The 26,262-nt window shown below is 46.9% G+C and overlaps 1 protein-coding gene across 3 annotated transcripts in view; it reads left to right on the top strand.

Moving 5' to 3' along the window:
- WDR93 (WD repeat domain 93) overlaps positions 1-26,262 on the top strand; it is a 486,239-nt gene that overhangs the window by 208,227 nt on the left and 251,750 nt on the right. For all 3 annotated transcript variants that reach the window (XM_085644428.1, XM_085644426.1, XM_085644427.1), the window contains 2 exons: positions 2,085-2,268; positions 8,487-8,557. In XM_085644428.1, coding sequence (XP_085500554.1) covers positions 2,085-2,268; positions 8,487-8,557 — 255 coding nt within the window. The remainder of the gene's footprint in view (positions 1-2,084; positions 2,269-8,486; positions 8,558-26,262) is intronic.

Genomic DNA, 26,262 nt, shown 5'->3' with positions numbered 1-26,262 from the left:
CCCTTCATTTGGGTATCATCCATCCCGTTTGTTTCATACTTTCAAGCTCAACCATGACATGAAACACAGAATAGACATTTAGGCTCCTTAACATAACACTCTACTTACGCCAGGAGTCTAAAAAAGGAGTCTCCCTTCACGAGCGGGTGCCTATCTCCTTTTTCACCTTCAGACTGCTCCATAGAAGAGAACGTACTGTGCTTTAAATATTTCGCACTCATTATTCTTGAACCCATGCTTCATTGTTCCTGAATTATGGAATTTCAGCATATTGTTATCTGAAGGTTCAGTGAAACCCTCCTGAACTGACAGCTCATTTGTGTCATTGTGGATCCATGCCATAACCTGGATTTTGACTGATTGATGCCTTACACTGCAGCTGTCTTGCGCCTTCCATGACTGCTGTGGGTATCTTCTACATTATATAAGTTAGGTTCTGCAAGCATTAGTGATCATTTCAGCTTTCTCAAAGACTTCACTTTATCAGGGCTCTTTTGTTCCCCAGCCTGGCCATATTTTGCCTACTGTTCTCCTATGAGGAACTAGTTTGTCAAACAAACGCCCAGGCTTGCAGGATAATTTGGTATGAATTCAGCCACTCGTAGGATTGATGGGTAATACATCCATTAGCAAGGCTCAAAATGATGCATTAGCAAATTCAGTTTCCTTTAATTGTTTGGAGGCACATAAGACTGAGCAAGTGGTACTGCAAACCCGCCATTGGAGCTCACAGATGAATTATAATATTTCCAACCCTGCATTAAAGAGACAGACTTCTTCATTTGTTTCCATGAGTGAGAGTAGCACATACACAGGACTTCTGAGTGTCAGTGTGGCCGAGATACTGTTCTTCCGTTTGATGCATAGGTTCTTGTGTGACGTTTACCACTCAGAAAACGAGCCAAGTCCAAATTAAATGTACCCATCAAATGATGGATTTTCGAACCTATAATCCTTAGGTTCTTGTTTGCAGAGAAAAAGATGATCATTGGTGTTCAGCGCTCCATAATGTTATTGTTTTCTTTAAATCTGAATACAGATATATTTTTTTTAGATTTTTGTTGGGTATGAGTGCAGAAGTGCTATATATTTCTTTAAAAAAATGGAAAATTCACTTGGCAGGCTTCCATTTCCCATTGGGTTATATACTACATCTCCCTTTACCACGAGATCCAATGATTTCCAACCAATGGGAATAAATACCTACTCCATCAAATCAAAGGCATGTGTTTATTTATTTCTCACATGGGTAGGGCACTCCCTTGGGTCCTAAACATACTGCGACCATTACTCTCTAAATGCAAGCTCCAGATCAGGTGCCCGGTTTGACCAGGCCGTAACTTGTGACCTCTTCACTGATCCCTGAAGCGGTCTATGTTAGTACCTCTTTAGAATATATCCTGTTTGGCAATCATTCAAAATAGTTGAGAATGAAATTTAGCTTGACAGCAGTATTTCGGGTATTTTTTGTTCATGGGAAAATGAATGGAGAGGAGCTTGTGAGTTCAATGGCGTGCTGTGAGTGTTCATAAACTTACAAGGCCAACCCTGCCTTGATCACCTCACTACCCCACTCTTTGCATTGCATTTACTGCTGTATAATATTATACAAACATGAGGTAATACTACACAGGTGTAAATTGATGGAAGCCCAAAAGGTCACCATCTGTGAATGCTTTTTTAGACGCAGATGCAGCCGTTTTGGATCTCGAAAGTACTCTTACAGCAGGACATGGCTTTGTGACCCCAGCCCGGTAAGTTTAGAACTGGAAGGGAGCTAGTGGATTAAGAATGGTGGTTAGTAAAGGTAAGTAACTTTCACAGATGCATAATATGTGATTCAGCCACAAACATCAATTAATATGCAGTGACTTTTTATCACAGGAAAAATACAAATACAACAATATCAGACTCCTGGCAAACAATGAGAGGTTAAAGAAAACATTGGAAACCATTGCATTTCAAGTATGCATAACCATGTGTCAGGAAATAAAATACAGTAGGATTCCGATAATATTTTGAAACCAATTTACATGTGTGAACCTCTAATGATATGCCGCTGTTGTTTATATATTCCCATACAGGAAGCTCCTTTAAAAGTCCACAGGACGCTTTGCAGAAGTCTGATGACTACAGTGTGATTGGTTCTGGGCATAATCATGTGATCAGCGCTCACCAGTGGGAACAGCAGGAGGCGATATTTTGCCATGAATTCAGAAAGTATCTTGAAAAGGAAAATCTTGAAATGCAACAAGGCCACAAACCCAGGTACTGAAGCAGGGATGGCTTTGGTTTTACTAAAACACTACTTTGAATTTTGGTAAAGGTGTTGTGTCCTTTTAATTTCTTGTAAAACATATATATATATATATCATAAATATATCGTGATTATCAGAGAGACAAGAGTCGAGTAATTTGACTGCAGTGTTATCTTGATTTAAGATCATGAATATATGGGCGCTAGAGGGCGCCAAGCAAGATGGGCGCACTTGTGTGAGGCTCTTGCTGTTCGGGGAAATATCCTTTCTATATCCTTGCCATCTTGGCCTAAAAATCTTTCTACATGCAGTTGTGATCCCGTTGGCACTGTCGTGCAGCTGTTGCCCCCCACAGAAAAGAAATTTGCGCCTGGATTTGCCAACCTTTGACTGCCGAGCCTGCGGGGCCGCGACTCCAGTGATGGCGGCAGCAAGTGCTCCTTGAAAGCGCGGTCGGATCCTGCTTGAGTTTGCCGCCTATCGCCTGCTGCACTGCCGCTACTGTGAGGACAGAAGTGCGGGGGCCGAGCGGGGACTCTCCTCGCTGTGGCCGCTGCTGCTGACCTGTCCTGGCCTACTGCGATCCTGAGCGTGGCGGCTGAGAAGAGTGCTGGAGGCGGTGCGGGCCCGGCGGCGGGATCGGGGGCATCCGGCGGCGGTGGAGCGGAGACGCTAGCCCGCTACTGAGTTTGGGGTAAGTGCCCCTATTTAAAAGCCTTGGAACTGCGGGTCTGTCGCTGGAGCGTTGGGTTTCCACCGGCGCTCTTGAGGGAGGACACTGATTTGACTGCCCGGAACTCCTCTGTGATGCGGCCTGGTGTGGTGGGCCTGCGTGGCCTAGTCGAGTGGGATGCCCGAGCCTCGCCGCATAAATACGCTTGTTGGGGTCCTGCTGAGCGCGGGTGCTGCCGGATCGTTCGGGGGCGGTCTCGCTGCCCCTGCCCCCTGCTACGCCGTCAGTGGCTGATAGAGATGTACCTGACTCGCCCCTGGGCCTCGCGGGGCTGAGAACAATGCTGTTGTCGGGTCCGCTGCCAGATTGAGGCTAGTGACAGCGCTACTACTGCTTGGATGTCCGAGCCCAGAGTCATACTATAAGGTAGGGCTCTATTGAGAGGACATATACTCCCCACGGGTCCCCGCTGTTTCCTGCATCTTGGAGTGTAGGGGTTGCCTGGTCTGGCATGGGGGGCCCAGCACTATCTGCCCGGCGGCACCTTGAAGGGAACTGTGCTTCTGAGAGATGACAATTCCTGGGGTGCTGTTGACTGTACTCACGATATAGAGGTTGTGAAGTTAAGCGCTGAAGGGGCCCATAACGTTCATTAGCTATCTGGCCAGGTGAGCACTAGCAAAGTGCTTACGGCCCTGCAGAGATTGCGCCGGACCACCTCCCTGTCTAACCGACGTTCTGGTCCTGAAGCCCCTCTGGGGATACTTCGATACTTCCCTGGTACCCTGCGGAGTTACAACCCACCTCACCGGGCCGTAATGGGGAAATCAGATGGTAAGCAGTCGAAGCTTACATTTGACACCCGGAAAAATACCAGTGCGCAATCGGACCCGGATGGAGACCCTGCTGAGGCTCCGGCCCCGTCGACGGTGGACTTGAAGGAGCCGCTGCTGGTTATGCAGTCAAGTCTGACATCTATAGAGTCTAAAATGGATTTCATGACGGCCAGATTGGATGGCCTTACACAGAGGGTGGATAAGCACAACGACCGATTTACTGAAGCAGAGAGACGAATATCGGACCTGGAGGATACCTGCACTGCTGCCACTAGCCGTGTCTCAGAGATGGACAAAGTGCTGAGAGTGATAGCCGCTAAAGATGAGGAGATGGAATCGCGAAGGAACAACCTTCGTATTCTAGGTGTACTGGAGACGACAGCCACTGGGAAGATGGAGGAATATGTTGAACGGCTGTTGATCGCACTCTCTGGCAGAAGGGAGTTCTCCGCGGTCTTCGTAGTGGAACGCGCATATCGGTCGCTGGCGAACCGCCCTCCTCCTGGGGCTCCACCGCGCCCCATTATTGCCAAATTGTTGAACTATCGCGATAGGGATACTGCACTACTGTTATCCAGAGAGAAGGGCCGCCTACAGCACGAGGGGATGGAGATTTCTATCTACCCAGACTTTACTATGGCTGTGCAAGAGCAGAGACATAAATTTCTTTCAGTAAAAAAGAAGCTTTGGCAGCTTAACATACCATATGCTATGTTATTCCCAGCCCGCCTGAAAGTAACCTCCCATGGCCGACAACACTTTTTTACCAACCCGCAGCACGCCCAGGACTTTAACAAGACGCTGCCGCGTCCAGCTGGGAGCCGTTCGTCCCCGGAAAGGCAGGAGGAGGAAAACAGAGGCACATCAGACATCGAATAACATCATCTGACGTAGTCGGCGATGCCCCCCATCCGGGTTATCTACTGGGCTAAATGGACAGCTGGAGCCCTTGTGCTCCTGGGTATTGGAAACGACATCATCATGACTCTGTACTCTTACAAAGGTCTTACCAGTGCATGAGAATTTGCCGCACTGCCTTGCCGTACAAGTCTAGTGAATACTATATTATCATGTTGACCAGGTGCGGTTGAGTCACACTCAGAGATTGGTGGAATTTACCTGCTGCCCACGGCCTGGATGCACGTTTGCTTGCGGGCGCAGAGTGTTGCACAAGTAACAGGAACACTCCATAACTAAAATGCAATTATTTTAGGTTGGAACCATCTTAGTACACTTATGATGCCTCCAATAATGCAATGTTTCTCATGTCTTAGCTTTGGACAATCCGGCGGGGCACACCTTCTGATTAGCCGCGATGGACTAATGCTCTCACACCCAAACACACTCGCTCTTGCGAGGAGCACCTGGTCGCCCTCTGGCTGCCACCCACCAGGTGAACCCTAATACTAGACTTTTCATATAATGTTGGGGAAAGTATATACCCATCCCCAGTTGGGACTAGGAATTGGGAGGTTGGAGGAGAGGGGGGAGGTATTTGGCACGGCAGGTTGGGGTTGCCGTTGTGGGTGGGGGGAGGGACCACGATCTGTTTTTCAGTTTATTTTCTGGTTCGGCACTGTGCTCATTAAATATAGGGAGGAGTTCTCATGGTGTGCTGTACACTATGCTTTACTAAATGTCACTGCTACTATGTGAAATGGAATCACGCCCGAGACACCTCAGTATACCTTTTTAACATGGAATGTGTGAGGCTTAAGTAATCTTCGTAAATGCCGTCATATACTTGCATACCTTGATCGCCATAATGTTCAATGGGCTATGCTGCAAGAAACACATTTCTCCCCCAACTCATTCCCCACTTTTGCCAAGCGCTGGGTGGCCCACAAAGGTTTCTCTTGCTACTCCTCCTACACTCGGGGCACTGGCATCCTGGTCAAGCACACGCTCCCGTATACTCCCATTGGATCCCATGTAGACCCGCAAGGGCGCTACACCATTCTGTGGGGAAGAATAGCTGGACAAACTCTCACACTGATATCCTGTTATGGCCCCAATACGGATGACCCGGAGTTTTTTCAGATATTGTGGGGGAAGGTACAGGATATAGGCACGACACATCTAATATGGGGGGGGATTTTAATGTAACAATCAATCCACATCTGGGCAGGTCCCACCCACAATCACATCATTACACAGCTGCGCAGTCAGCCCTTAAAAATATAGTCAAGGAACATGCCCTCACAGATCCCTGGAGGACACATTATCCATTGACTCGCCAGGGCTCCTGCTACTCTTCGGCCCATGCTTCTTGGTCGCGAATTGATTACTGGCTTGTCGACCGGGGATTGGCACTTTGGGTATCACATACTTCTTATCTCCCACGCACATCTATCCCTGCACTTTGTGCTAACATTTTAAAAACCGATCTATATACAATGAGAACAACAAGGGAGAGCAGGGACACCCCTGCCTTGTTCCCCGTGTGATATGTCCTGGGTAGATTCAAGGCCCATAATGCAAATTTTAGCTGTTGGACGGCGATATAAGACTTGTATGGCAGTGATAAAGCCTTGTTTAAAACCTACAAAGAACACGGGAGTGCCAATACTGATACACCATTTGATATTTCAATGAGTGCCTGGAACAAATCTAAAGCACCATTAAGAAGCAGTTTTTTACTAAATTTGCATTTTATTCAGACTAATTAAACATTTTTAGGTTCCAAATTAATTCATTCTTTAGGAAACCAAATCACTTACAACAACACTAAATATCTAAAAGCAAAGAATTACCCATGTATTCATCAAATTACTAACACGTAACACCAATCTTACTAACTACTATCATGTCACAATCATTCCACATACATCACCCGTACTGAACTACAGTCATACGCAAGCCCGTCTTTCCAAAACCTGACCAAAATATTTATAAATTCAAAAAAGTCAGGGGCTAGCACCAAACATCACCTAGTTCAAAAGATAATCCATTAGAGTGCAAACATTACATGAAAAATGTCATTATCAAATAATGATTAAGATTAAGATTGTCTGGTGAACAATGAAAAACAATAGGTTTTTCATTGTTCACCAGACAATCTTAATGTTTATGCATTTAACAGTTTAGTGCTTTCTTGATTAATATAGATTTATTTGATAATGACATTTTTCATGTAATGTTTGCACTCTAATGGATTATCTTTTGAACTAGGTGATGTTTGGTGCTAGCCCCTGACTTTTTTGAATTTATAAATATTTTGGTCAGGTTTTGGAAAGACTGGCTTGCGTATGACTGTAGTTCAGTACGGGTGATGTATGTGGAATGATTGTGACATGATAGTAGTTAGTAAGATTGGTGTTACGTGTTAGTAATTTGATGAATACATGGGTAATTCTTTGCTTTTAGATATTTAGTTTTGTTGTAAGTGATTTGGTTTCCTAAAGAATTAATTAATTTGGAACCTAAAAATGTTTCATTAGTCTGAATAAAATGCAAATTTAGTAAAAAAACTGCTTAATGGTGCTTTAGATTTGTTCCAGGCACTCATTGAAATATCAAATGGTGTATCAGTATTGGCACTCCCGTGTTCGTTGTATTTGATTAGGCTCAGTCTTACTGATTAGAGCCTGGACCCTGTAATTGTTTCTATTGTTTAAAACCTATGCAGCGTAGTAGAGCCCATAAAAATTCCCAAGCGACCCGGTCGAACGCCTTTTCAACGTCTAATAAAATCAAACTGAGTTCACTCCCCTTGGTACTAGCTATGTCTAACAGGGTTACAACCCTATTGATATGATTAGTTGTCCCCCTCATGGGGATGAACCTGTGTTGTCGGATTCAAACCAACGGGGTTATTACTTCAGCCAACCGGGTCGCTAGAATTTTGGCATAGATTTTGCCATCTGAATTTAAAAGCGATATGGGACGGTATGAGCCTGGTTGCTCAGCGGGTTTATCCTACCTTCCTTCCTCCACTTCTGGTGTAGATATTCTCTGGCATATGAAGTAACCACGAAATCTGAACTAGATCCATCGCGCATGTAACTGCATTTTTCATACAATGGCAGGGCCTGGGTCTATGACTGATGTCCCATGCATATGAAGCCTGTACCTGTGTGTTTGAGGGTAGATCTGGCTGTCGATGGAACTTCATAGTATGTTACATTGTTTTGTTTCTAATGTTAAAAAAAACTTCCCAAGTCATACATGCATAATACTTATTTACCAGTTGACAAACTCATTACAATAGTTTTTCAAAACATAATATTGTTTAATATTCAAAACTAATGATCAAATCCACAAACTTCAGAGGAAAAATTATAAAGGAAACAAAGGTCAACATAATAAGTATGATTACAGAACCTTATTCAGTAGTTTATAAGTAGTTACTCTGAATTCACAAGTTGTGTGATAGGCTGTATTGGTAAGCGTCCTGGGTCTACAGAACAGGTGTTGGGGTTTCTCAGCACACAAATTCAGACTAAATGATGTCCGGGTACGTTAATTGTGGAGATTGTATGCTCCTATAGAATCTAGTTGAAATAGTCCAGTATACATAGGAACTGAGTTTTATAATTCTATACGCTCCTGTACTTTTATTGCAGTCATGTTCATGCAGGATGCATGGAGCTCAAAAACACCATGATAGTGAAATAATAGCGGCAATACAATAGAAACGTACCCAAAATGTGAATAGTACACGCACATTAACATTCTCATTTTGTCTGTTCCTTTTTCAATTTTGTATTTTTATCTCAGCCGAGGATCATTTCATTTTCTTCTGCCTTGCAAAGTGTTACAGACCGGAGGCGAAAGCAAAGGTCCAGCAGGTGAGCAGGAAACAGTTTTGAGCGTCTTATTTGGACAGACCGTGTGTCAGTCTTTCTTTTTCAAGACCAGAAATTAGCTGGAAATATTTACCATTGGGAATCCTTTTGCTTTTCAAAATTTTCTGGTGGAAAGATATTGTTTCTATTATCAGTTCATATATTTTTGTTTTCCTTGTTATACATAAAAGGTTATGATATTGCTTTAAGCCATAAGACTATTTTCTGCTGCTTTTTTTCTGTCTGAAATTTTAAGTTTAACTAGATTGCAATATCAGCGGTTCATCAGTCCAAATGTACATCCCCAATATCCAAACGTGCCACTCATTGGATCTCACAGTCAAATGTACCGAGGAAACATTGAGTACGATACTACATAGAAAACCCAGAGACAAAATAAGTGCTCTTCCACAAAAAAGTGCTTTTGTCATTTTGTTTGTTTATCCCGCCGCCTGAGCTTGAACTTTCAGGGGCACACACATGACACTATAATGCTGGTAAAGTGTCGTAGATAACCACATAATTTCGAGTGTTTGTCGGTCTCTAGCAGCAGCACACTTGGTAGAAGAGCAGCCATGAAGAATGTATTGCAGTCCCAACAACCCCCCTGCCGTCATTACCTTTAGATGTCAGAGTTCAGATCTGTGTTTGGGAGCGGTAGGGATTGCCCAGGGCTACAATAATCTACATGGATGTTAGGTTTGGCTTCATATGGTGTTCAAACGTATTTGATCAACAAATAAGAGCTTTCAGAATACTACTGAGAGCGAGGCTTAGGCTTCATCCACGTATTGGGTCTCCTAAGTATAGGATTTGATTGGGTCTAACATATGTTATGCTTAGTCTTCTCCTATATCTCCTCAAATGCTTGGACAACCTCGCTCACCACATCAGAGCCTCTTCCTTGCTTCTTGATTCCTGCAAGAAGCTGAAGACCTGGCCTTTCGAGAAACCTCCTCAAGAAGGTAGCTGGCTTACCCACCTGTAATGGTCCTGGATACCCTCACGGGTGATTAGTGCATTATACAAATACACATAACAACATGTCATAAAAAATATTTAGCAGTGGATTGTTATTACTCTTTCTTAAACCCTCCCAAAAGGTATTCTGTTACATATAATCTCAAAGATTACCGTACTAGGCAAGGGTTTTGGCGTTGGCCTCCCATTCACAAATCCTGGAAATTGCACCTATGAAACAAATATCTGAGAATATGACACCATTTGCAATAGGTAACAAATTATGTCTTCATCTCTAAATTCAACTTTGAACCTATACCAACCTACACTGATTTCTTGTAAACAATAGAGAGAACACATTTGCCTTTCCCTCATGACAGTGATGGTTGTATAGCAGGCAGGCCTGCTCTTACTCAGAGGCAGGAAACAGCTGCGTCTTGGGACCATGCTGTGTTTTACACCTGAGCTCTGTGTTCCTGACTCCCACTCCACCACAGCCAGAGGCCTTCCACCATCTGCATGTTACTGGATAGTGACGGTGACACTGTTATCCAGCACCTTGACAAACTGTATGGCAATGTGCCCTCTACTTGGGCCTTAACGCAGTGCTGTGCCATCGCTCGATGGCCTCACTTGTTGATCCTACAGCTGAAAGCATCATTTTCGGCTGCACTGGATGATTGATTTCTGGATCAGTGGCCTGGGTAAATCACAACACAATGATTATCACAGTCTGCAAGATATGAAGACTATATTATCTTGCTAGTCATATCCTCCCATTGCCCAAACTAATCACCACTTTACTCTGACAACAGATATCAACTTATCAATTTACTCAGATGATATTGTGTGTATAAAAATATTTCTCATCATAGGTGTACACCTGTGTGGCATCAGCATTGACAGACGCAAGCTACTTTTTTTTGCAGCTAGCCTTAGTCTCAAGGTGATTTTTGAGTAATTCTTTGATTAAATTGGTAAATGATTCCTCTGCACAGATTTTTGCTTCTCTGATACTTTACTTGATTAAGGGACAATCCTTTCCCAATAAATAAGTTCATACAGCCTTAACATATGTGTGAGAAAATCCCTCTTTTTGTGTGGTCACCCCATTTTTTGAAGACTGATGCTGCAGTGTTTTTTATCTCTGCGTCTTGGGGTAAACTGCTGTTTAGTACCCAGAGCATGTGCTCTGACCCCTAAAACATGATAAATTGGCTAAACCCCATTTAGCATACTTACCTTTCTAATAAGGCCATAGTATATGGTGTAAGAAAATACCTCAACGGCATAGATAGTTAAATGTCACCTGTGGACTGCATCACCTATTGTGGCATTCATTAGGTTGATAAAGGAAACATTGCTTATGTGTGTAGCCTGACTCCCGCAGCCTTTAACCCTGCAAGCAAACCTGTCAAAATAAACATTTTGATAGGAGGGAAACCCATTTTTGAATGTTAAATAAGTCACCCTTAAGTAGACCTAGTAGCCCACAAGTGTAGGGTAACTAGTTCTTAAAAGTGGATCATGTAAAATGTAATGTTTGCATGTTGCTACAGCGACTAGCATCTAAAAGCTATTTTCGCTGTTAGTGCTAGTTCCACAAAGAAAAAGCTGAAGTACAGTTGCTATATTAATTCTATACATTTGGATTTTATTAAGGTACAGAGGTGGTCAATCACTGTTTTTCATATCCATTAAAAATCCACTGCAGTGGTGGAGTTGGATGTTGATAAAATACAGGAAAAATATGCATCTGTCCAGTCTTAAAACCATACCATCTTTTACTACTAAAAAACTATTTAACACAAGGGGCATTTGCACCTGTAGATCAGCAATATTAAAATGTCTTGATCCGAATGACCCACAGCTCAATTGTAATTTAGTAACGTTTTTTACTCTGTATGAGAAATTATCAAAAAATGGACTGAGTGAAAAAGCGCTTTAGCATCTTTGAGTTTATGTCTCATAAAACTGTCTACCTACTTCTTTCTTCCATTTCCTAGCACCACTAAAAACTTTAACTTTTAATAGGTATATCATAATTGTATAGTAGCCGCATGTTGCAAATCAAAATCTCTTAACATGTATTTTAATTGTGTATTATATTTAGTTTTATTTATATACTGTTATGGTTTTAATTACCTGCAACAATAAAGAACACTTTTGACTTTTGCATACAGGAAAAATAATTTATAAAAAGCTGTTTCCCTTCCTGAAACCCCTTCACCCTAATTAGCATTGACCTGCCAGCAGCTGGCCTGCCCGTTCTGCTTTGATGAGGTGTAAAATACTGTTCCCACAGCAGAGACAATGGCTTCAGCTTTGCAGGATGGCTCAGGAGAGGAATGTGACCCAGCTTAACCCAATCAGGGCAGTTGAGTGTGTTAAGGATCTTTGCTAACTCAAAAAGGAACAGGGGGAGACCTGTACTTTTATAGTTTAGTGATCACAGAAGCGTGCAAGAATCCTACAACATACTTTGGCCTCCTGGCTTTAGTTTCAGTAGAGGAGGGAGCTGGCCCCAGAACCAGTTCAGAGTGGTTCAATGGGAGGGAGGTGCTCATTACCTTAAACAAACCCTTAGGTGTGCCACAAGCTCCCTCCAGGATTCTGCTGAGAATGGTGTACTTTGGGATAGTTTGAAGCAAATAATGTGCTGCAAATGTGGGAAGGTTTGCCCTTGGGAACCTACTTATTGGTCAGGGAGAGGACAGACGTCAACCTCACCTAATGACTAGTGAAGTAAACAAAAGTAGCAGCTCATCCCCAGCACCTCAGAACACTTGTTGGGCCTGTGAAGAGGACTGTGCCTGCTTCCTGTACCCTCTGTGGAGAACTGAAGGGCTGGAACAACTCCCACTTTTACCCAGGACTTTTACACAGGACTCTGAGTTTGAGTTGGCTGACCTCCTCTGTGGCTACATTGACATAACAATCTCCAGGAGACCTTTCTATTGTACAAAATAACTCAGCACTCTTTTTAGGTTATACGTAAACAACTCCAAATTACACGCTTATTTTGCAAGTCATCCTAATGGTTGTAAAAAGCAAAGGTTATGATGGTTGTCCTTTGTTGTTATTAAATGTGCATTTGTTAACCATTCCTTTATGGTAAACCTTGATTGTAGCCAACTCGTTTCATTCGGCTAGAACTTTTTCAGTGCTAATTTAATGTCCAAATATTCTCTCATCAATTGCTTTTCTTGTAGAAAATGTTTTGTGCCTTAAGTGCCATGAAAAATTGTTAATGTTTCTCATTCTTCTGTGATTAGAAGTAGGAAGCAGTCATGCTGAATGTATTCTTGGCCTTTTGCCTGGAGTGATCAGTGTACCAGTTACAACTGGAACTGGTTTGGTCCTTGTTAGTGGTCTTTGCTTGAGTGTACCCTGCCCACTAAGTGCTGTCACTGAGGTTCTGGGAATCTTAGAAGTGGCTAAGATTAATTATCACAGAACATCTGAAAAGTTGGAACTTAGAAACATTTTGGACTTCCAAGACCTTTGGGTCTTCAGTCGGACATCGCAGCAAAGGTGTCAGATTTTGGAAGGACTTAGTTGGAATCAGTTTTCAGTCTTGCCCCGCTGGAAGATTTGAGGGAAACATTTTATTATGCTTTTTGCAATAGGAAAAACAACTGTATAAAACTAACAATATAGGTCTGACATCCATACATCAGCCAACTTGAAGGATAACACGCTCATACCTGCCATCACCCGAGAAAAAGGTTAGCATCAGCCACAGTACAATGTAGCTTAACAAAAGACCATATTTGCATGCATTCCAGAATGGGAGGGTCTCTAAACTGCCGTCCTTTCCCTCGTAGCATTGGGAAAAATATCAAATATAGCATGATAATTTCAGCTATTTTGATAATGTCGATGGGGGCTGATGGATGGAATGCTTAAATCAATCTCGGCCACTGGTAATTACACGGGGTTGCATCCCATTCCATTGTTATTTTGCACACCATGCCACCTTAGTTTGGACCTAGCCATATGCACATCACTCGTGACCCTGCTCTAGTAGGAACAGTCAAGCCTGAACTGCCTGGCCAGGTCCTCCCCCGAACTGGAACAAAAGCAACCCAAGGCTGGTTTCGCCTTTCTCTCGCTAGTAGATTATAGCTTGGTTTCAGTGGGACAGTGTGCAGGGGACCAACATCTGAACATACCAGTCTCACTTAGGGAAGTGTACAAAAATGTGATGGGTAGAATGCTTAAATTAATCTTAACCACTGATATTTACCTACTGAGGGCCGTAGAAAGAGTTGTGGCCTAGGAAGCAGGAACTGGGTGTTCTTACTGCTACCTCCATGTGCTGAAGAAGGAAGGAGGGCTCCATCCTAATTTACATATGCTTACCTCTGAAAGAACATATTCAGTATGCTGATGCTAGCCCAGGTTCTGTCAACTCTGGATCATGGGGACTGGATAGTAGCATTGGACCTGCAGAATGCCTATTTGTATATCCCTGTCCTGCAGGCTCACAGGCAATATCTGCTGTTCACAGCAGTTCAGGAGCATTTCTAGTTTACAGGGCCCTCTTTTTGCCTCACCTGTGGGTCTTATGTACACAAAGGTGATGGTGATAGTAGCAGCACACCTACAAAGGTTGGGGTTCCAGTTTCCCCCTACCTCAGCGATAGGCTGTTGAAGGCGAGCTTGTCCTAAGCAGTCCAAACTACCTCCAGACGATCCAGATCCTCCTAAAATCATTAGGGTTCATATCAGCATGCCTAAGTCACACCTGTTCAGTAGAGCCATCCTGGAAACAGTGCAGTTTCACACCTTTCCACCGGAGCTCTGAGTCCAGGACATCCGGGCTATGATCACAATGTTTCAGCCTCTGTCCTGTATCTCTGTGAGGATGACTCTGAGGCTCCTGGGACTGTTGGCCTCCTGTATGCTGTTGGTTGAGATTTCCGGATGGCACATGCTGGCTATGCAGTGGGACCCGACGTTCCAGTGGACAGAGCACCAGGGAACCTATCGTATTCCATTCAGTTTCAACGGACACTGCAAAAGATTTACTGTGGTGGCTGCTCGATTGCAATTGGGGCTGCATCAGACTCCTTTCCTTACCCCACCCAGAGATTGCACTGGTAATGAAGGCATTGATGCTTGGTTGGGGAGGCCATCTCGAAGAGGCAGAGATCAGAGCTCCCTGATCTACGGTATGAATGCCACTCAACATCAATCTGTTGGAGTTGCAGGTGATTCGATTGGCATTGAAGTCCTTTCTGCCAATCTTCAAGGGGGAGCTGGTGTGGGTTCTCACTGACAGCACCACAGCCATGTGGTACTACAACAAGCAGGGTGAAATGGGGTCTTGGGTTCTGGTCCCGGAGGTTTCATCCTGATTTGCCAGGGCATTTAGCTGGTCGTGAACCACCTGGTGGGACCCCTAAATGCCAGGGCGGACAAACTCAGCCTCCAATGCTGTAACAGATCACGATTGGCATTTGCATCCAGAGATGGTGCAGGAGATCTTCAACAATTGGGCGAACCCTGGCTGAATCTGTTTACAACTGCCAAGAACACGCAATATGAACACTTTTGTGAGCTGGAGTTTCCATGATAGTTCTCTCTCTCCGAGATGCATTCCAACTAGAGTAGAGCTCGGACTCCTGTATGTCTTTCCTACTCTGCCTATCCTGACTCGAGTTCTGTACAAGATACCAAGTCATCTTAATGGCCCTGGATTGGGCCAAGAGAGTGTCGTGTTGGGAACTCCTAGTCATGGGTATCTGTCCTCCAAACAAGCTGCCGCTTCAGGAGGATCTTCTGCCAGAACAACATGGCAGGGTCTTGCACCCAGGCCTGCGCATCCTATACCTCCATGCGTGTAGATTTAACAGTGGCAATTCATTGAATTTGATCTCCCTCCCTAGGTCCTTGATGTTATCTTGGCTGTTAGGATCCCTTTCACAAAGATGGTGTACGCCGGGTATGACAACTTCCAGATTTAACCCATTACAGGCCAAACTGTTGGATTTTTTGGTGTTTTTTATTTGTCAAAATAGCACATATAATGCAGACCTCTGAATCCCAGAGACAACTGCCGTATAAGAGACACAAAAAAAACAATGACTTTGTCCGCATTATATAATGAAAAGCAGGAGAATATGAAAGGTGATACAAATAGAATCAATTCCTTTAACCAACCACCCACCTCCCTCCCCACCCCCAGTGCACCGTCTCCAAATTCAGAAACAACATATAGCTGACCCAGGCTGCTATCGGTCCACACAAAAGCTCAACAGCCACCATACCATTATCAATTGATGGATCGTGAGCCACACATAGGGAAATGCAAGGAACGGGAGAGGTTAACCGTCTACTCTGGGTCACGACCCTGGTCCCCCCTCGGGGGTTCCAACTCCAGACCCCGATAATCTGCCCAGCGCCTCCAGAACTTATAGTGCTTCCTAGGGCACCCTCTAGCCTCAAAGATGGGGAGCTCGAGGCCCATACTAAAGTCTAGGTCATTTTTCCAGGACGAGACCGATGGGGCAACCACCGCCTTCCAGGCCCTAGCTATATCTCTCTTTGCTAATGTGAAGCCTAGGAGCAGGAGATGTCGCTTGTAGATGTTGCCCCCGATCCCTTCCATCAAATGGAGGAGAACTAATTTCAGTGAGTGCGGAAGCTCCCACCCCAGAACCTCCGAGAGAAAACCTAGTACCCCCCTCCAGAAGCGAGCCAGCGCCGTGCAGTGCCATATGGTATGTATCAGGGTCCCCTCCTCCCGCCCCCAACGGAGACACTCTGGGGAAGCCACCAGGCCCGCCCTCCAGAGCCTAACCCTGGTAAAGTAAACCCGGTGAAGATATTTAAATTGGATAAGTCGCAGGCGCATCGCAATAGCCGCCCCACGTAGGGAAGCCAGAGCTTCAGTCCAGCCCTCCTCCTCTAACTGGCCTACATCACCCTCCCAGGCCTCCTGCAGACGTTGCAAAGAGGGGCAACAATGCGTAAGCAGAGATTGATAGATTTTGGAGATTTTGTGGTTAAGGAGGTCCCCCATAAAAATCTTTACTTCCATCGGACTAAACTCCGGCAGTGAGTCCAGACCTTCTAGGCTGGGAGCAATGGCATGCCGAAACTGTAAGTATTAAAAAAAATGAGTCTTTGGCATCTGAAAAGCCGTCTGGATATCTTGGAAGGATTTCAATACCGTGCCGCGCATAACATCACCCAGAGTAGAGATCCCGATGTTATCTCAATCGTGGAACCCGGGGAGGCCCAACAACTGGGGAAAATGGCCATTGTGCCACAGCGGGGTCTCTTTAGTCAGTCTGTACCACCATCCCATCTTTCGCAATACCTGCGTCCAAATCTGAAACACCATCCGCGTGGCAGGCGGAAGAGGACATCTCAGCGGGGCACAGTAAAGGATAGTGTGCAGGGAGTGATCCCCCATGCAGCGCCGCTCTACGGCGTATGCCGGGTCGGCCCTATCTCCATACCACCACTCATTAAGGACAAGTAGATGCGATGCAGCATAATAGGACCATATAAATCGGAGGTTGCCAGCCCCCCACAATACATAGAAATGAAGCACGTCCGGACAGTCACCCTAACCACGCCACCCTCCTAAAGAATCTGTCCCAGAACCGAGTTCACCTGCCGAAACCACCGAGGGGGAATCGGATAGGGATGGTTTTGTAACTGATACCATAGTCGCGGGAGCGACACCATCTTGAATATGACTGACCGGCCATAGATGGACAGGGGCATGTGGGACCAGGTCTTAACGTCCTCGCGCACCCGCTCCCACACCGGCTCAAGATTGCGTTCCCAGGCCGCGGTGGGAGAATCGGATAGGTATACCCCAAGATACTTCAGGCCCCCTTGTACCACCTGTACAGACGACACCCAAGAACCGAGCTCGCCCCGATCTCCCAGTACCCACAGAGTGGACTTCTGGGGGTTCATATATAAACCGGAAGTTTCCCCGAATATCTGCATGATACGCAACAGCCGCGACCCCAGGTTGGTAAGAAAGAACAACACATCATCGGCGTAGAGGGCAATGCGGTCAGACAGGCCATGCGCCCATTCAAACCCAGACACCTGAGCATCCATCCTAACCCAGGCAGCTAGGGGTTCCATAGCCAAAGCAAAAAGGTATGGTGATAATGGACACCCCTGCCTGGTGCTCCGCCCAATGGAGAATGCAGAAGAAGCAAAGCCCGCGACTCGCACCGATGCCGTCAAATCGGTATAGAGCAGGGTGAGGTAGGACAGGAAACGTGGTCCAAAATTCAGCCGTCGCAAGAGCGCAAATAGATAGACCCAGCTCAGGGAGTCAAACGCCCTGTCCAAGAGAAGCGCCGCCTGTTCTCCCAGACCCTGAATAGTCGAAACTGCCACATGTGCCCGCTGAATATTATGTCGGGTTGCACGCTGGGGCATGAACCCAGCCTGGTCCGGGTGAACCAGTGAAGCTATATGGGGGCGAAGACGGTTCGCCAAAGGCTTGGCCAATATCTTGGCCTCCACGTTCGAGAGGGAGATAGGGCAGTATGAGGCATGATGATCCGGCGGGCTGCCGGGCTTGTGAAAAAACTACTATCTCCACGTGTCGCCAATCACTGGGCAAACGCCCCCGATCCCTAGCCTCCTCCACCATCCTGCGATAGTGTGGCCCCAGCTGCAAGAAATATTTCTTAAAGAATTCGCATGGAAAGCCATTAGGGCCTGGGGTCTTGCCAGAATTAATATCTTCCAGGGCTATCCCCAGCTCCTCCTCTTTAAGCGGGCCCTCTAGTTCCTCCCGAACTGTATATAAGAGTGCCCTCGGAGGGAGATCATCCAAAAAACGATCAATAACCTCCACCGGAAGGCACTCCGCAGAAGCATACAGCTGAGCATAATATTCTGCAAAGCTACTCGCGATAGCCGACGCACCCGACACCAGGAGGCCATCCAACCCCACCACCCCGGGGAGGACCTAAGGGTGAAGCGAACCCTGACACAATCGGTGCAGCATTTTACCAGATTTGTCACCCCACTGATAAATCCTTCTACGAGTAGCAAGCCAGGCCTGACGAACCTCATCTAGAAGGATACGAGAGTAATCCTGCTGCGCTAGCAGCAGCCGATGGCGAGCAAGCAGCCCACCCTCCTCCCTGCCGCGCACTTCCAACTCCAGAATAACTGCCTCCGCTCGAACCAGGGCCTCCCTACGCTGTCTTCGGGCCGCGGCACAGAATGAGATATCCACCCCCCGAATGGTGGGCTTCAAAGCCTCCCATAGAGTCTCTGCCCTCGAGACTGAGCCCACCTTAATAGCCAGATATTGATACAGGGCATCTCCCATTTGTTCCCTGTAGTCCTCCTTCTGAAGATTCCAGACCGAGAGACGCCAGCGGAATTGGGCCACTGGCCCCCCCTGCTCATATAGTAAGCGCCACTGGGGAGTGATCCGAAAGTCCGCGCTGGAGTATTTTGTCCACCACCACTCTGCTATCAAAGACCCGTGGGATGAACAGATAATCCAGACGGGAGAAGGAACCATGGACTGCCGAAAGCTACGTGTAGCCCAGTTTACAACCATGCATCCTGCGCCAGGGGCGGACCCAGTCAAGACTCGTTACTAAGGAATGCAGCTTAGTAGGATGACGGGCTTCAAACACCCCCCGGACTCCATCTATCCCTGGCCACATCCATCACATCATTCCAATCACCTCCCACCACCGCGAGGCCCTCAGGTATATCTGCCCAGAGGGTCAGAATCTTTTCGCCCAATCCCCAGGAAAAAGGCGGGGGCATAGATGCTCCCTAATACAAGGGTCTCACCCCCTACCATGCCTTGTATGAACAGATACTTGCCCTGCAAATCCACCCAGGTTTTCACATGCGTATATGCAACCCTCCGATGTATTAAAATAGCAACCCCTCTGGAGCCCCTCACAAACCCGGAATGAAAGACCTGTATAAATCCAAAGTGCTGAAAACATACTGTTTTCGTCCCCATGAGGTGGGTCTCTTGTAACAATAACACATCTGCGCGAGCTCGCTTGGCTGACTTCAAGATAGCCCCCCCTGTTTGATCTTGTCCAGCGCCCCCTAACATTCCAGCTAAGAACCCTAATAAAACCAGGAGCCTCCCCTGAACTAACAGCCATTCCTTCTCCGTGCAGATCCTACACAATACCAGGACAGCAGCAAGAATCTTACAGAAGACATAATAGAGTCCGGAACCCATGTAGACAGTGCAGCAACCCCACAACCCCCCCCAAAACACAACCCCACAACACCTCCCCCGCCCTGTACCTCCAAAACAATGAAGTACCTGTTGCGGCAGGCAGAGCAGGCTGACCCCAACAGGAGGTTCCACTCCTCACCCACCAACAAAACCCCAAATCACAGCCCATTATCAAGTGGCACCCTCTCCTCCCGTAGAGCCCCACGGCGAGACTGGCCGCCACACACACCCCATCGGCTTATATGAGATACTCAATGTCTAAATGCGACATGGTCATCCTTGCGTCAGTCCGCTGAGATGGAATGCCGAGACACAGAGCCCTTCCGAGCCGCAGAGCCCGCAGATCGTGAGCGGCGCCTGGACTTGAAGCGTCTGCCCCCTCTCGCCTTCGGCCCATGCTGGTTCTGGGCGAGCCCACCGGAGAAAGAGTCAGATTCCCTTCCTGGGGGAGAGTGAGGACATAGCCACACAGTTTCATCTGTCCAGTAGAACACTTCCTCTGGCGTAGCAAAGAAGTGGGTGCAGGACCGGTATACTACATGCAGCCGTGCCGGGTAGAGCAAGGCATAAGGGAGCTTAAGTTCACGAAGACTGGCCTTAGCGGCCAGGAACGACTGCCGCTGCTGTTGCACCAATTTCGTGTAGTCTGGGAAAATTAAGATGCGGGAATTATTAAACAGCAAGGGTTCCTTGGCTCGGGACTTTTTCAGGATAGTGTCCCTGTTGTGGTAATTAAGGAACTTGGCGATGACGGGCCACGGACGCGCGCCCGGGGGGCGCTTTTGCATCAGAGCCCTGTGTGCAGGTTCAACAACAAAGCAAGTCGAAAGTTCCCCAGCGGGGAGCCAACTCTCGAGCCAGTCTGTGAGAAATCTCTCCATATTCCCCTTCTCGCAATCTTCCGGAAAACCAACAAAGCGCAGATTATTGCATCGTGCTCTCCCCTCTGCGTCTTCCACTCTCGATGCTAAGCCCCGCTGGGTGGTCTCAGTGACGCCACTTTCTGCTGAAGTGTGGCAACCACATCCTCCACGCCCAAGATCCTTGTTTCTGTCTCTGTACCGAGTTCCTCAGGTTCTGACGCAGGAGCATCACATCAGAGCCGACCACCCCGATCTTAGCCTCCAAAGTGTCTCTAGATTGCGTAATAGCGGCCATATCCGGTACAGCAGTCCCACCGGGCAGTGCCGCCGGAGCCCCCTGGCCCGTGAATTTGTCCATGGTACTCTGTTTAGATGAACCACTGCCAGGCTTGTATCTGGTCATACTGGCCCAATCTCCACCTCAGACCCCGCCCGAAGAACCCCCAGGTAGGAAGTTCGTGACAGATCAAATGGAGGTAAGGGCCCCACTCCTGGTATCGTTCGGGCCGGCTGCCTCCCAACCGTCCGCCGCCCAGCCAGCTGTGCAAGATTTCTGAATCGTGGCACCCCCCTTGTGGCCCGACACCGCCGCCGAACCCCCGGTGATACCGCCCCCAAGGAGATCATCCTAAGAAAAAGGGGGGGGGGGGTGAAAAGAAAGCGCCGGGGCCTCAACCAGAATCAAGGGTGGCCGGTCCTCCGACGCTCCCCACAGCGACCCGAATTGGCCGCTGACGACTCCAACCTGCCACTCTGATCGTAGCGATGCCAAGCAAATTGCCGCAACCCCAAGAACACTCTCTCGCTGTCCGGCTGATAGCCGGCCGAGGCAACTGGATAGTCAATATGCGCTGAGAAGTAGGGGCACTGTGGACCGGCGGCCTCCCAAACTGTCCTCCACCCGGCAGCCATGAGAGACCTCTGAATTGTGGCACCCCCCCTTGTGGCCCGACACCGCCGCCGAACACCCGGTGTTACCGCCCCCAAAGAGATCACCCTAAAAGGGGGGGAGGTGGGTGAAGAAAAAGCGCCGGAGTCTCAACTAGAATCAAGGAGGGCCGGCCCGCCGACGCTCCCCACCGCGACCCGAACTGGCCGCCGCCAACTCCAATCTGCCACTCTGATCGCAGTGATGCCAAGCAAATTGCCGCAACCCCAAGAGCATTCGCTGTCCGGCCGATAGCCGGCCGAGACAACTGCGTAGTTTGTATGCGCTGAGAAGAAGGGGCACCGTGAACCGCCCTGACGTGACCCACCGGAAGTATCTTCCCCCGCTCACTGCCACCTGCGCCTGGCACCCCCCTTGTGGCCCAATAAGACCACCGAACCCCCAAAAGAACCAAACCCCTGCTGAAATGAGGGGGGGGAGGAGGAGGGGGAATGGAGGAGCGGGAGGCTCCAAACTACTCTCCGAAGCAGGACAACGGTACTCACTTGTTGGGCGCCCACCCAGCAGCCACCTCACCAAAGGGAGCCACTCTGTCCGGGGCCAAAGCGTCAAAATGGCAGCCAGCCGGCCACGTCCCGCACTTCAGAGGTCTCCTCCACACGAGACAGCATTCCAAGCGGGCCGCCAGCCGCATCAACTCTCCGTAGGACCGCAGATATTTCGGGGTGCACACCGCACCACGGGCCTCCGCCGAGGCCCCGAACGCCGGCAGCCACGTTTCCTCTGCGGCCGCCGCCTCAGCCAGACAATGCGGCAAGGAGATCTGGGCAACGCCGCAGCTCCAAATATGGCCTTGTCACCAGCAGGCCACCGACGCCGAGCCCTGCACCACCGCTCACCAGACCCACAGCGGCTCCAAACACAGCCCGGAAGGCAAGGCTCTGCTGGCGATGATAGCGGGGCAACCAGGGGACCACAAAAAGCACTGATGCGGCAGGATATATTAAGGATCAGTGTGGGGCTCGACGGAGCGCACTCAGCTCACGTCCGCCATGCTGGTTGGCCAAGCCACGCCCTTTTGTGTTTGTTTTATCTTTCACTGTGCACTATTATAATAATTCATATTTGTAAAGTGCAAACATACCCCTCAAGGGTTTCAAGGCGCTGGGGGCCATCAGGGATATTAAGTGAGCTATAGCCCAGAGTCACATGATGCTGAGCTGGGTTGCCACCAGCGCCGGGGATCGAAACACGGGTCCTGCACTCTGGAGTCAACCGTTCTGGCCGCTGCGCTACTCCTCTCCCACTACTAAAGGCTACTTGCAGCTCTTTGTGCTTTTTTGCAGTTGCCAAATCACACTTCTTCGTTCAAATCAACGATTGCTATCATATTCATTAAAGTATCAGGCTTCTTAATTCAAATCAATTGTTGTGATGAGGTTTCCTAAAGACCTACAATATATGTTCTCACAGAGCCTTTTGTGATGCCACAGTGAGACTTAATTTGGTTCTCACCTTTTTTTATGCCCAACCTCTTTGAGCCAATATATAGTTTCATTATGCCTTTTGACCCTGAAAACTGTGTTTTTCGTGGCAGTAATATTGGCTTATCATGTAAGTGAGCTGCAGGCACTTTTGGTCCTGCCATCTTATACAAACTTTTTTCCTAGACAACCTGGTGCTTAGGACTCAAGTAGCATTCCTGACAAAAGTAGTAACTCCTCATGTCATGTGAGACAGGCAATCACCCTTACAAACTTCTTTGCCTCGCCCCTTGAAAGAAGAGGAGAGACTCCTTTGTTTGAGTCCCAAGAGAGCCCTCCGTTTCTACATTGATTGTACCATCGGGTGGACGATCAGCTCTTTGTGGGTTTCTCTGGAGCAGATAAAGGTAAGACATTGCAGAAAAGAACCATCTCTAGGTGGATAGTCCTTTGTACTAACATCTGCTACATGCTAGCTAAGAAGCTGCCACCTAAAGGATTAATGGGCCATTCCACTTGGGCCAAGACTGCTGATACTATGCTCACATGCGGAGTGGCTGCCATGGATATCTTTCAGGCTGCTACTTGACAGCAGTGCACACCTTCACAAAGCACTATTGTTTTGACAGTCAGGTCCATCAGTATGGACATTCTGCCCAATCAGTTCTACGGGACATTTTGATCTGAGACATTGCACAAATCCATCATCTGGAGAGGTACTGCTTTGTTATCTATTCCCAATGTGAGAAATCTGTGGTTAGAGGTTTTCATCAGAAGAACAAGTTACTTGCCTTCAGTTGCACGTTTTCTAGTGGATTCTCTATCTAAACGCAGATTCCTCGCTGCCCCCATCCCTCCATTGTGTGAAATGGACTCTTTCCCATCTAAAATTAGACCACTCTAGAGATCTGCTTACTGGTCCTACCATTTGTTAATGGGTTCTGTGTTTGCGGTCGCAAACAAGCCACTTATGCATTTAGGCAAGCAGTATTTTATATTTCAAAGTTATGGAAAATGCAGTTGCTAGGCTATATTGACTGGAGATTTCGTCCTTTGAGACTAGCCACTTAAGTCTGGTGAGACGTTTTATATGTAGTATATCTGACTGGCAGATAACACAGGTGATACATTACAGATGACTTCGGGCTGCAGGAAAAATAAACTTTGTTCCACCGCTTTTCATTGGTCCACAATTAACAGTATAGTCTGCATTTACTGTGACCCTACAGTGCACTAATTATTAACATGTCTACCTACATTGATGTCAACTTAATGATAAAATGAACACAATACTTATCTTTGGTAATGCTCTTTCTGGTGGATACTATATCTAATCACAGATTCCTCACCTTGTGAGCATTCCCCTGGCATTAAACTGGATTTTGAAAACTCACAATTAATATTCCTGTGCACCAGTAGAAGGCGTTGTGTGGCTTCGTGTCAACTTCGTTTCACCCCAGAAGTGACAAAACGGACCGCATTTAATCACTACCCATGTGCACTAACGTCATTTTCTTTCGTAGGCAACATTTTCTTTTAATAAAAATGCATAGGCTTAATTTTATTTTAATAAAATTTTGGTTACATTAATTTAAACATTCAAAAGATTCAAAGTTTGTTAAAATATTTTATGATTAAGGGCCTCATGTAGGTCGCCAAATACCGGTCGGTAACGGCCGATTTTTGGTAATTATACCGTTACCGACCGGTATTTTGGCTTTTGGTATGTAGGGGGATCATTTTTGAATTCGGTAATTTACCGAATCGGTAAAATTACCGAATCGGTAATTTTACCGATTCGGTAAATTCCGAATACAAAAATGAGATGTAGGGGGAGTGTGTGGGTGATGTTTTGAGTCGGTATTTACCACCAACTAATAGTTGGTGGTAAATAATGTATGGTTGTGTAAACGCATGTGATAGCGCTTAGGAGTGTGCAATGTGGCAGACATACATGCCCTTAGGGCATGTATGTGTGCCACATGTGCACACATGGCCGATTCAGGGGTGCAACAGGGTGTCAATGTGACACCCTGCCACCCTTGCAAGTGTTCCCCCCATTACCGAATCGGTATTTACCGATTCGGTAATGAGGCATACCTTCCCATCAATGGGAAGGTATGCCTCATTACCGAATCGGTAAATACCGATTCGGTAATTACCGAATTTTACCGATTCGGTAATATTTTCCGAAGGATTACCTACATACAAGTTACCACTTCTTAAATACCGATTCGGTAACGTTCGGTATTTAAGAAGTGGTAACTTGTATGCTACCTACATGAGGCCCTAAATGTTTTATTTTGAGATGTTTTTAAACACTAAATTATATTTATTTACATTTTACCTAGTTTAAATACTTTAATCTAATTTAACACTGTTTCCAAATGGGTTTTTATTTTAAGTCCCTGCCGCATTATTTTTTTCTGGGAGGGTGTTGCAATATCAGTGGTTGGCCATGTGTTGCTGGAGTCCAGCTCTGAATTGAAATAATTTACCAGTGCTTTAGGTCCCTGTTTGGCTGTAGTAGCTTTAGATGTGCAGTTTATGAGTAGCAATTGGCTTACTCCTTTGTGGGCGGGTTTGTGTCCTTCCCTAAAACCCTCCCTACACCCTCTTTACTCTTCCCTAAACCTTCCCATTTAGTAGTAAGTATGCTCCTTTTTACAGCCATTCACCTGGTCCCTTCCATATTTACTACAAAGGGGCCGATTACAATCTCAGTCGGAAAGCGGCGGAGGCTTGCCAACCGAGATCGTTGGTTTCACTTCCGACCACCTAATCACAATTTAGGCTGTCAGAAGGGAAACCGTGGGTCATTCCAGCTGGCTTCCGAGAGGCTCAAGGAGCCCGTCGTGCAGTCAGAACTGGCTCGTAATCCATATGGACTGTGTTTTACGCCATCCGGATTACAATGCAAGGTCTCTGGCACGCTTTCCATGCCGGGCTTTCTGACATGGAAAGCCTGTCAGAAAGTGTGTTTGGGGGTCCATAGCAGAGCCCTCTTCTGTTTGCAGCCTCTGGTTGGCTGTTGTTTCCTGCACCGTGTGGCAGGCACCCTGAGGTGCCTGCCACACAATGCAGGGATGAGCACAATCTCCCATTTCCCTATGGTAGGTTGTGCTACGGACGGTTTACAGCCATAACACATGCTCCAATAGGGAAATGTGAGTATGCGACTGCACCATGAGCAGTTGCATTGTAATAAGGCAGTCAGGTCCGCCAACCGGAGGTAAGTCAGTCCCGTTTCTGCGACGGTGTCAAGCAGACGTAAATCCACCCTACATCGTAATAAG

This window comes from Triturus cristatus, chromosome 3_1 (genome assembly GCF_964204655.1).
Source record: "Triturus cristatus chromosome 3_1, aTriCri1.1, whole genome shotgun sequence".
Lineage (NCBI taxonomy): Eukaryota > Metazoa > Chordata > Amphibia > Caudata > Salamandridae > Triturus > Triturus cristatus.
The sequence above is the reverse complement of the archived record's forward strand: the minus strand, read 5'-3'. Positions and strand labels throughout refer to the sequence as shown.